The 12156-nt window shown below is 32.7% G+C and overlaps 1 protein-coding gene across 1 annotated transcript; it reads right to left on the reverse strand.

The window, feature by feature from the left end:
* Positions 1 to 266: 266 nt before the first annotated feature.
* Positions 267 to 7651, reverse strand: LOC110710589 (microtubule-associated protein 70-2-like). Its single transcript, XM_021888919.1, has 11 exons — positions 6879 to 7651; positions 5085 to 5170; positions 3558 to 3623; positions 3279 to 3449; positions 2912 to 3082; positions 2665 to 2820; positions 2375 to 2521; positions 1682 to 1753; positions 1081 to 1602; positions 804 to 991; positions 267 to 707 (listed from the first exon to the last, which is right to left on the reverse strand). The coding sequence occupies exons 1-11, from the start codon at positions 7057 to 7059 to the stop codon at positions 689 to 691; spliced, it is 1779 nt and encodes a 592-aa protein (XP_021744611.1). The 5' UTR covers positions 7060 to 7651; the 3' UTR covers positions 267 to 688.
* Between the last annotated feature and the right edge of the window lie 4505 nt (positions 7652 to 12156).

Genomic DNA, 12156 nt, shown 5'->3' on the forward strand with positions numbered 1-12156 from the left:
TATGTTATCTGACTACCAATTGTCTATCGAAATTAAGAATGTCAGTGGGGCAAAAATGGATCCCGGTAACTAACCCTACACTTCTGCAGCCTCCAAAGGGTGCAGCTCACAAACTTGCGAACTAGTCAGGGTTTTTGCGCGGTAGGCAAATTCTTCTTACATTGCAACTCAAGTTTCTGGTTAGCCTTGTTCAACTCTTTAATGGAACTGAAGATAGTTTCATTTCCGAATACAAGCAATTATGACAAACATGGAAATTGGAGGCGTTTCAGAAAAAATCTATAATCCATAACTAGTTATGAAGTCAAAGTAGCTTTCACCCGTACTTCAAGAGTAGCAACTGGGGTATGCAACCATGCCCTTTTACAGAATATCAGCAATCCTTCAAAATCAAATATAATTGAAAGATGACCACAAAAACCTAATACACACCACTACTTTCACATAGATTCACACTCATGTTGTTAATACAAAAATATACACGATTGATGTAATTCTCCGTGGACCAATCTAGAAGTCAGCTCTTTACAAATGAATAGCAGACCGGGGAAGCCTCTTGAAAAGGAAGCGGGAATGTCAGAAGAAAGCGAGTTGTGGAGGGAGAAATCTGTGAAATAAAGCCCTATCATCCTAGAGTTCAAGGACTGAATCCTTAACGAGTGTAATTTTACCTTGCAAGGATCATTTCCTACATATGCCGAATGTTCCTGAATGATAGAAAAGACAACCTGGTTATAAACCAATCTCCCATATAAAGAAAATAATTAACTTAAAATAATCTTCAGTATGCCCCAATACTTTACCTTGCAGAATGTGGCTGAGAACCATTGACAACCCCTCTAGCCATACTCATTCTCCGGTTCCTTTGATCGTTCTCCTTGTTAGTACGCATTGAAGCAACTTCCTTTTCCATCGCTGCTACTTCTCTTCTCATTTTCTTCGCTTCAACTTCCATCGCCTTGTTCAGAGTCTCAACCTTCTTTGATAACATCTGTGGAATTCATACAATTACGGAAAGAATGTAACCATCAATGGAATAAAACAAAATTAGCGAGTTTGGAAGTTTCAGCAATTTCTAACCTCAATAGCGTCATCCTTATCCTTGAGGCTCTGAGCTTTCTCATTACAAGATTTCCTGAGAGTAACAACTTCCTTTTGTAACATATCATACAATGCCCCAGAGACATAGTCATCACAATCTGTTTTTGTTTTTTCAACTAGATTCTTGTGATCATCCTCTCTTTGGGAGCCATTGTGAGTCTTGTCAATACCATTAGAAGTTGTGCTTGGCATCATTGGACATGGCTTAGCTCCTTCTTGAGATTTATCACTGCCATCAAATGATTGTGACGGATTCTTGGCATTCTTTAGCAATGCAATTACACTATTAGATCGTAGAGTCCCGGATGGTGAATTTGTTGTTCTTTTTGATAAATATCCATTAGAAGCCACCCTTGAAAAATTCTCTACTCCTCCGAGAGATTGACGTCGTGTTCGACCACTGCTTATGCTTCTTCTTTCTGGGGTGACACGAGAAGAGTTGGCACTTGCAGATCCTCTCAATCTTTCTTCTAAAACCTTAAATCTTAATTGGTATTTCTCCTAATGGAAAGTAATGCAAGTATTAGACAACCATAGAGAATGATCTAGAACAGCAAAAAGAAGAAAATTTAAGTCTCACTTTTAATTGTGCTTCTGCTTTTGCTGTACGCTCGGCAACAGCAAGCTTATCCTTAAGTTGTTGCATTTCTCCCTGCAATGATGGAGATATAGCTTTGAAATCATTTGAATAATATATATGTTTTTGACAAACTATAGTGAAAAATATGTCAATTGACTTAGTATTACTTTGCGGAAGCTGTACAGTGTATATAAATCTGAGAATACAAGCTCTACCAGAAACCCTAAATACACACAAATTAAGAAGCCGACTTAACCAATATTAGGAAACAACTTGTTTCCTAAACACATACAACCTGCCTAAAATATATCCACAATAGTTTTCAACAATAACATTCATTAAAAAGAACACAGATCAATCGAAGATAAAAAAGAGTAATCTAGACCCACTAAATAAAAGAATTGAGCAACCAAGGTGCATGCCATCTACTACAGGCACTATTGTAGGTTCCTGTTTCTTAGATGGCTTTCACAGTATCACCCACTCGAGGTCATCCTTATAAGTCAAAGTTTAAGAGAAGCAAACAGCCAAACAGTAAACATTTCCAAAACACTAAACAGTCAGATGAATGACCAAGGTGAAAGCTTGATACATAGTTTAGGCCGTTGTCATCCTTATCTTTATCAAGGTCATCAAGATAGTCAACTGAAAACCAGATAACATTAATAAAAAATAAATAAATAAATTACATGCCTGATAATATTTTCTCTCTTCTAGCCATTGCTTTACAGGCATTACTTTGTCATTGCCATCTTTCCATTCATTTGCCACAACAGTAGCAACCCTATTAGCGTTTACTTTTGCACGAGCAAGCTCTCTGTCTAGGGTTTTCTTCTCCTCCTATAAAGAAAAAAAAAAAAAAAAAAAAAAAAAAAAAAAAAAAAAAAAAGAGTTCAGTATCAGCATAAAGCACAAGCCATACCGATCAAGCTGTTTTTTCTTAGAAAGTTGAAACAACATCTGTTATAAGAACATAAAATTACATTCATCTCCTGCACTTTACGTTGGTAATCACGCACAGCATTGGCAGCTGCTCCACCAGCCAACACTGCTTCCTCAAGCTCCCTAACTGTTTGTGTTAATTTTTCAACTTCTGCTACCTTTTGACGATGCATTTTGTCCAGAATTTTGTTCTCCTCCTAATAGAATTCATATTATTTAATAAGCAGCTGAAATTGCATATTTGAGTACTCTGACAAGAAAAAAATTAGAAACAGCAAATCAGTATACCTGACAGATTTCAATCTGCTTCATCAACTCCTGGTTTTTGTTCTGCAAATCGTCAACCATGGATGCTTTTGCCATAGCCATCTGAACAGTTTTCTCTGCCTCCAATAATGCAGCTTCCTTGGATTTTGTAAGACGGTCCAATGCCCTGTTGTCATCCTGCAATTTTGCAATCTAGAAAAGAAATAGACCAGCGAATCAGAATGTGTCTCCAACTCCACAAGATCTGGTTTTTCATCTAAATAAAGGGATTGGGCAAAGATGAGATACGCAGCCTTCATGCAAATTACCTTAACAAAGTGAGTTTCGAGTAGAAAAATAACAATGGGTAAATACAGCACTAAATGAAGAAAAGATGGACAAGATGTACCTCCTGCTTTGACAACTTTAGTTCCGCCTCTAGCGGAGCAATAATGGCCTCTATTGGTGGCATGTCATCATCCTTTTGAGCAGCATGTACGCGTCTAAGAGTGGCTTCGGCAGCAAATTGTGCAGCAAGAGCTGCTTTCTTCTCTTCATTTATCTTTTTAATTTCAAGATTCTGCAATATTAAGTTGACACTTCACTATAGCATACATAAGCCATCTTCTATGCTTAAAATTTTTGAAGATAGAGTTTTATTTGGACTAAAAGTATTAAGGCTTGGTACCTTGCTTTCCAGATTAGCCTCAGTAGTTTTTAACTTCCCATCCACCTTTTGAAGCTCTTCACTAAGCTGGAATAGAGCCAAATAACGTGTGATCAGCATCAGCAAACAGCCTTGTTCATTTGTACAAAACTGAACATGTATCTCAATGAACTACGTGCAAAGTATACCCTTAAGAGGTGAAAGAAGGCGGTGTTCAGCACAAAATTAGCCAAAAGCAAAAAAAAAATGTCCTCTGACTTCTCATATACCAATAAACGCAAATGGTATGGTAGACCATCAATGGAGGACTCCATGCCAAAAATGATGGAACTTGCAAACATGATGTTATTAAGTACAAGAGCATAAATATTTGAGACAAGAAAAGACATTAAAAGTCTTTGCAGAGAAAGCATTGTTTTACAGCCCAACCTAGATTCTACTTTTTCATAATTTTAATTTATTAGTGTATCTTTAAAAGATTTGTCTATAGAACAAATTCAAGTCACATGAAATTCTTCAGAAAAGAAAAAAAAAATCTAGAAAACTATTAAATTCACTGTGTACTGTCCTTGGTTTCATTTATCAAACAAAAACACTTGAGTATGGTTCACTTACTATTTCTAATCCTTTCATGGCCATTGGATTTTGATTAAATTGATCCATGAAAGTACAACACTTTGTCTATTATTAAGCATTAAGCAAGAAGAAGCCATCATATTTGCCTGTCAGTAATATTAGCAATGTAGCATGCAATCTGTGGTGAAAGTATGGAGTAGTAATATGGAAGCCAAGAAGAATATTCACTTATAGGTTCCCAGGGCCTAACCGCCTAAGCATAAAACGGGAGGCCAAGGTGTAAACCTAAGCAAAGGTACATGTGTTCCATGGGAAACTATGGTCATTCACCCAAACAATATTATAAATTCTTGACAAAAAACAAAATTAGCTACAGACATTTAAACTTTTATAACAATGCACTTCAATTAATCTGACTCCCATCCCTAGATTTTCCTCAAATTTTCTCTTGATTGAATCAATTACTCCCATGTGTTTAACTGTTTATATGATTAGTCAAAGTTTCATCAGCATCCAAAGTTTAGAAATGTAATTAATCCATATTTAACTAATCCATAATTTAGTTTGTAGTTGCATTTGAGGCAATCCTTCATGATAGCCTTTTGTTTTTTTTTTAATGACTCTTTGAATCTAAGTGAATTTTAAAAAAAAAATTAAAATCTTCGCCAAGTGGATGCAGTTACATGTGGTTACAGCTAGTTAGATATTAAAGCTTAAAACCAGCAACAATTTAATAAAACACACGTATACATGACTAATGTTTTTCCATCGCCTACAATGCACCAATTACACCTCGCTGAGATCACCATGCCTAATGCGTCTCAAATCATAGCACACAGAGTGCCTTTTAATACACTGGCCTCAAAACTCCAAATCCTATTGCATTCAAGTATTGGGTAGATGGGAAGAGTGGGAAATATGCAATACTTCATAGAGCAAGAATTTAGGTGAGGCAGAATAATGTCAAAATACCTCTTCGACTGCCTTTTCTTTAAGGCGTTCTGAATGTTTTAATCCCTTGATTTCTGCATGAGCTTCTCCTAATTCTCTATCCTTCTCTGCAGCATGAACAAAAAAGTATACATGAATTAGATGCAATGATACATTTACAAGGTGTCCATCTGATCATGCACCAGCTTATTTAAGTAAAAAAAGCTACTCCGTATCCTACAATTTGAAGGACAATCAAGTACAATTAGAATTATCAGTCCCAATGTAGGTGTAACTAGGAGGCCTATCCCTATGCTAATTTACCCTAATATGCAAGGACAAATCCAAATACTATTTTCAACAGCTTAGGTTAAACCACTGTCTAAACCAGACGGGTTGACAGCCATTGAACCCAATACAAAGCTTTGCCTGTCCCGGAGTAAATATGCAGACAAGCTAAAACACCTAAACTGCCTACATTGCTCCACAAAGTCATCATGACAGATAGCCACATAAAGCTAATCAGAAAAAGGGTCTGTATAATGATGTTCTACTCCGTATTCGCTCAATATAGAAAAAATAAGTCCTCCCATACAGTAAGATTATTCTCTTCACTTTCATAATTATATCCTAACATTGCGAACAAACATCAATTCACTATCATCAAAAGTTAATACTGTTTTTCTGTAAATATCAACCATTTTTTTTACCAACCATCTTAACCTTTTGTTCATATCCAGAATTAACCATTGATTTCGTCATCAATCACAAAAAAGCAAATATAAACAGATGTTGCAGCCATCTAATAGATCACATTTGACAAATTGTTCTTGTTTTAGAAAAGAGTATGCATTACTATTCAAAGTTTTCAAATTTTATCCATAACATTATCAAGTTATAGGGAAAACATAATTCCTGAGGTAGCGTAATCATCTAACTTACCTCTTCAGTCAATAGATACTGCGTTACTTTTTGATGCTATAAAATAGAAATATACATTTTTGCAATTCAATGACAATAACCCAATAAAATTAATCATTTCCATCTAAGGAAATTAACCTTAAATTTCTCATAAAATACAACATAATCTACCTAAGATCCAAAATTAATAATCCATATTCACTCTTAATTTAATTATAGCAAGGAGACAAACAATTCCATACTTCGTATTAATTAACACTTAATTATTCAATTAAAAAAATTGTAACACTAAAAGTCATTCAACTACCTAAAATACAAAATCGATTAATAAAGCAAAAAAAAAAAAAAAAAAAAAAAAAAAAAAAAAAAAAAAAAACAATCTTTTACTTAATTAAGAATTGATCAAAAAAAGTGACAGAACTCAGCAGTCACAACTCAAAACGGAACATCCTCTACCTAAATTTACAAACCCATTTCAAATTTTTTTTTTTTTTTAAAGACAAATCGCGTAAATCAATCAAAAGAAAAAAAAAAAATCATTCCTTATATTTTCAGCAACAAATTGAAAATGCCAATCAATATAGATTTTTTAAAAACAAAATAAAAAATTGCCTCTCAAAATATCGATCAAAAGTTTAAATTCCAAAACATTAAACCACATAACAATCAAAAACACCCTTAAATCACTTTACAAATTTCCATGTTAACACAATAGCAAATCAACTATATTCATGATCTTTAAACAATATATTTGTAATCTTTGAACTAAGTATTTGTGATCTTTGAATTATATATTTCGGGACCACGATATATATTCTATACGAATACCAAAAAAAATTCAAATTTTCAAAAATGCCAACAATAAAATAATTAATTCATCCAACAATAATTAAAAAAAAATTAAAGGAAAAAAACCTCGAACTTCATTCTCAAGGCGAGTGAGCTCAACGCGAACAGGATCAGAACCGTGCAACAAATGAACAACATCTTCAACACCCGAATTTACTCTCGAATGTCCGCCGCTCTTTTTCCGGTACTTAAACGAAGCCGACGTCGTTAACTTCGCCGGCGCCGCCGTTGCTTCACCGTTCGCCATTGATTTTTCCGGCGAGATCTGCTCAGATTCCGATTTACACTCCCAAATTCAACCAACAAAGATTAAAAAAAAAAAAGTAAAAAATCAAATCTTTCTTCAAATTTACTACTTAGTACTAGTAATAATAATAACAAGTAGCTCAAAAAAAAATTGATTGAATGAATTTCAAAAAAACAGAGGAGAGAGAAAGTAAGTGTGAAGAGAGAAAATGAAGGGGAGGGAAGAGTGAATATGGGGAATGATTTTTTAAAAAATTAATTTATGATTTTATGGAATGTGCTTTTTGCCTTTTTGGCTGGAATTTTATTTATTTTTTTGAATTTTTTTTTTAATTTGGTGGATTTTGATTTTGAAAGGTATATACAGGATTTAGGCGGGGATTTAACAAGGATGATTAAATTAAGGGGATTAATTATTGATTAATTAAATGGAATAATTAATTGATTGGTTAATAATTTGAAGGGTATTTGTATAAAGTTGGTCCACGTTTGAAAGAATGAATAGCAGGATCTGATTTATGTGATTGTGAACACGTGATGGATGTTCTGTTCTCATGCCCCTGCTTTCTTCCTTCCCTTGTATTCCAGGTGTTTGCCAGGGTCCTTTGGATCAGATTCACTGTTCATTTTTAACGACCCGTTGCTCGCTAAGGATATGTTCGGCAAAATTAGTTTTGACTCATTTAAGGCCTGAACTGAAATGAATATTTTATATGAGAAGGAAATTAGGAGCTGAACTGAACTGAACTGAAAATAAATGTATGAAAACAAGCCCTTAGTAAGACAAAAGACATTTACCTTCGATCTTAGAGTACTTGGAGGAAGAGAGGTTGTAACTTTTAAAAAATGTTTGACAAAATAATTATGGTATTTTTGTTTTATTTTAAATTGACTTGTTTTAATTTATATGAAGTGTTATGTATTAACATGACGATTATATGGTGGATTACTTGAACAATTAAAGGTCTAATTTGATTTACTGAACTGAGTTGAAGTGATTTATTTATATGAAAAGGAAATTATGAACTGAACTGGACTGAAATTAAGCCGAAGAGAACAGGATCTGAGTAGTTAATACCCCAAATGTATAAGATATAGTATCATTTCGGCATACAAGTGATATGAAACCGGTTTTTCTAATGATCTATTCATTTCTTTGTATGTATGGGAGTAGTAAAGGGGAAAATTATCTGAATCAAAAGTGTAAAGGAGGTAGAGACTTGTGCAACACATTTGAAAATGCAAATTTTCTTCGGCAATTTAAGTACACCTTTTATGAACTTGTATTGTGGAAGTTTATGTGATGAATGAAAGAAATCAGCCAGTGTTTTATGATCACTAATTTTGTAGTACATCATTTACATGCAATGCTTAAGCTTGGACTTGAGCTCTACTCAAACTATTAGCTAAATTCAAAGGCTGGATCTAGATAATGAGTTTGAGTTGTACTTGGTTTAATATACAATAAATCAATCATAATGGTATGAGATAGATCAACCATAATTCTGATGATGTTAAGTTTTAGGGATAACGTTATATATTCTTAAGTTTACAAGTGTACAACACAACTACAATTAAAAATAATATTGACTTCGACTTTACAGAGGATAAACAAACCAATCAAGACGATCCACACTTCTTCTTTTTTTTAATCATATAGAGTCTAAAATATCCATAGAACTTTGCCCCTTATCACAATGTTAGCTTTGTTAGTATTGTCAAGTTGTTTGGTTACACAAATACAGCTCCCATGATATGTAAAGTTCAAGGAATAAATCCCATTTTCATGTCAGAAAGAAAATTGAAAGACACACACACATTAATGCTTTGTGGTAAGGTGGAAGGTACAAGCTAAGATATCATGTGGATATAAGGTGGTTAGTGCTACAAAACGTCCCACTAATTTAAGTACAAATTTGACAACTTTAATTGAGATTTGTACTTTCCTTGAACCAAGAATAATCAATGCTAAGAATTTATCTTTAAGTTGTTATTAATGCATGGTTTATCCACTCTGTTTATCACATTACCTTGTCTTCCAAGTGCAATCACCTTCTCATGAAATCCTTATAAATTAAAATCTAAAAATAAAAAAAAGGTTTTTTTTTTTTTTTTTTTTTTTTTTTGAAAAAAATATTAATGAATTAGTTTGTGGGCCATAATTTGATGGTGGAGGTCTACCTAAGGCCTTAGCATATTTTGTGGGCCACTTTTTTGGTGTCCATGATCCAACGGCTACTAGTCTACTACCAATTCTGTTAAGGTATCTCAACCGCCATTAATCTCCCTAGGTGGTCACCTTAATTACTCTTATAAGGACCATATCCAAACTTATAAGATACTCGAAATTAGATGGTCTGAAAATGACTCAAACTCGAGCTAAAATCAAATAGAAGATGACCTAAATTGAATTGAGTCTACAATAATTATCAATAAACGTGAAATCTACTCAGCTCGATTTAGCTCATACTCAACCTAAAAGTGTCCATGATCAATCTATCATATTTTGTCAAACTCATCAAACGGAATCTTAAATAAAAAAAGGAAAAAAGAAATTTATGCGAGAAAAAAAACAGAGAGAAAGACTATACTTTAACTTTTGGGTTTGTTGATAGATTAGATCACTTCTTAGGGCCGCAAAAACAGCAAAGATAGCAACCCCAATTCTTGTCCACTTTTGGCATTTGCATATGTGACCATGTAATTAATATGAGCATATATATTGTGATATTGATGTGGGATTTCCACTTGTTCGTCACAAAATATCTTATACAATGTTGTCTTAAGCAAAAAAAAAAAAAATGATTGAAACTAGATAATATTGTAAATACATAATTGTGATACATTTCGAACCCATAACAAGTTATGATATGCACTTAAGTGACGTTATGACTTCTACTTAAGTAAATACACAATTCTAAACATCTTTAAAATGATAGAAAGCTGATACAAATTCAATGGCAACTCTAATCATATAAAATTGACACAAATTCAACAGAATATTGTACTCGTAAGATATGAGGTAACACGATACAAAATCAAATTATATGAGGTAACACGATACAAAATCAGATTTTCGTAATTTTAATCGTGACCAGTGTCATAGCTTGATTGGAAAGACAAGATAAATGAAATTAGAAAATTAGTTGAGGCTATTAACATTAATACATTATTACATAGGGTGGCAGTATGGTACGGAGTAACTTGTTAGGGAAATAAAACCTTACATCACGCATAATTCACTTTGGTAAATTGCGGAAATTGAAAAGCAACTTTTACGAAATTGGTTCATAATTGGTTGTTAACGTAATTAGTCATTTAGTCTATATCTATCATGAACCAAAATGTCAATCTTCAAACAGGTTACCTAACAAATGTAATTATGAATTTGTATTAGCTTATTTCTGGATAAGACAAAACATCAAATTCGTTAATCACCCTCACTAATCACTTGGCTTATTAGCAATCAATCAAAGAGCTAATTTAATCTTATAATAATAATTCATTTTTTTCAATTTTAAAATAAGCTACACTTGTAATTTGAACACTCGAAATATTAATCATTTAAAATTCGGTAAAATACTCATTATATTCCCTTTATTTTCAATACAAATGATTGGCCGCCTACATATACATTGTACATTACGAACTACGAGTAGTTATTATTAACCATTCATGCATAACTAAAAAGGGTAGAAGAGAGAATGTAAATTGTTAGCAATAGCAAGAAACTATCTTTTATTTTTTTTTATTTTTTTTTATTTTTTATTTTTTTACGGAAGAAACTATCTTTATGTTAGCAAGAAACTATTTGCTAACTTTCAACTTTGATCAATAACACCTATAACTATTAAAGTACTTCGTAGTAATTATAAATACGAAGTACTATGCATTTAAGAGGTTTTTCGTTATGAGCTACTTGGAGTAAAAAGAGTTGTTTGACTATTTCAAAAAGCTATTTGGAATGTTTGGCTAGTAGCTTTTTAAAAGATCAATCAAAGCTTTAATCAAATAAATGGAGTTCGCTACATGAACCAAAAGTGAAATAAGCTCATATGAGGAGCTTTTTGAAAGAACTTTAGCTTATTGGTTGTTAATACACTAAAACAACTAATAGCCAACAATTATTTAGCAAATAATTTTACACAAATAGCTTACTACAACCAATAAGTCAAAATTGTTAATGCAAACTACTAATAGCTAGCATCTAGTCAAATGCTAACAACTAAAAGCTTTTTCCAAACAAGGCCTAGACAAGTTTAACAAGTACATACAATTGTATTTAATCTCATGTATTTCCTCCGTTTCATTTTACTTACAACACTTCTTTTTTTACATTTGCCAACGCAATATTACAATCACATGATATATTTTAAAAAATTGATTCACATTGAGACAAATTTAATAGTATCTTAATATCATACACAACTATATTTTTCCTTAACGATATATACATCATCAAAGCTATTCAAAGTTAAATATGTGAATAGTGTACTCTCTCCTTTCCAGATTGATGTTCCTGTTTCGTAAATCGATGCACATTTTTACCCAACTTTGACCGCAAATATCTTTAATCTTACACTAACAAAAATTATAAAAGTTAGACATTAATAATCTACTCACCAAGACGAATCAAACTAAATTCCACATGACTATATTTATTCCTATAGATTAAGAGAAATTTAGAAGATTCTGGCCTTGTTTGGCAAATGGCTGTTGGCGGTTGGCTGGTTCACTTAGCTTGTTTGACCAGTTGGAATGTTTGGCTGTTTATAATGGCTTTTGAAATTGGCTGCTTAAGCTAGCTGTTTATAAAAGTGTTTGATAAATTAATTGTTAGTTGCTGGTTGTTAATTAGATAATTTGTGGGCCAACAAGCCAACAAAAAAGCTACTCAAAACAGCTTTTTCATTTTGGCTTAAAAGCCAGCTTTTTCGCTGACTAAAAAGTCAATTATCAAACACATTTTTTGACTAAAAAGCCAACTATAATACACCAAATTACAGGGAAAAAACTACTACCTCCGATTTTTTTTAGTTGCAACTTTGGGGTATTATTTAAGAGATATAAAATATTTCAAAATTACAACTAAAAAAAA

This window comes from Chenopodium quinoa, unplaced genomic scaffold, assembly GCF_001683475.1.
Source record: "Chenopodium quinoa cultivar QQ74 unplaced genomic scaffold, ASM168347v1, whole genome shotgun sequence".
NCBI classification, from domain to species: Eukaryota; Viridiplantae; Streptophyta; class Magnoliopsida; order Caryophyllales; family Amaranthaceae; genus Chenopodium; species Chenopodium quinoa.

Bases quoted from the DNA above. Each gene is read 5' to 3' on its own strand.
- LOC110710589 (XM_021888919.1), bottom strand. From the start codon at position 7,059: ATGGCGAACGGTGAAGCAACGGCGGCGCCGGCGAAGTTAACGACGTCG. The intron at 1,754-2,374 runs GCATGTAATTTA...CCATCATTGCAG, and splicing joins AAGAGAGAAAATATTATCAG to GGAGAAATGCAACAACTTAA. The intron at 1,603-1,681 runs GTGAGACTTAAA...ACTTTCCATTAG, and splicing joins AAGCAGAAGCACAATTAAAA to GAGAAATACCAATTAAGATT.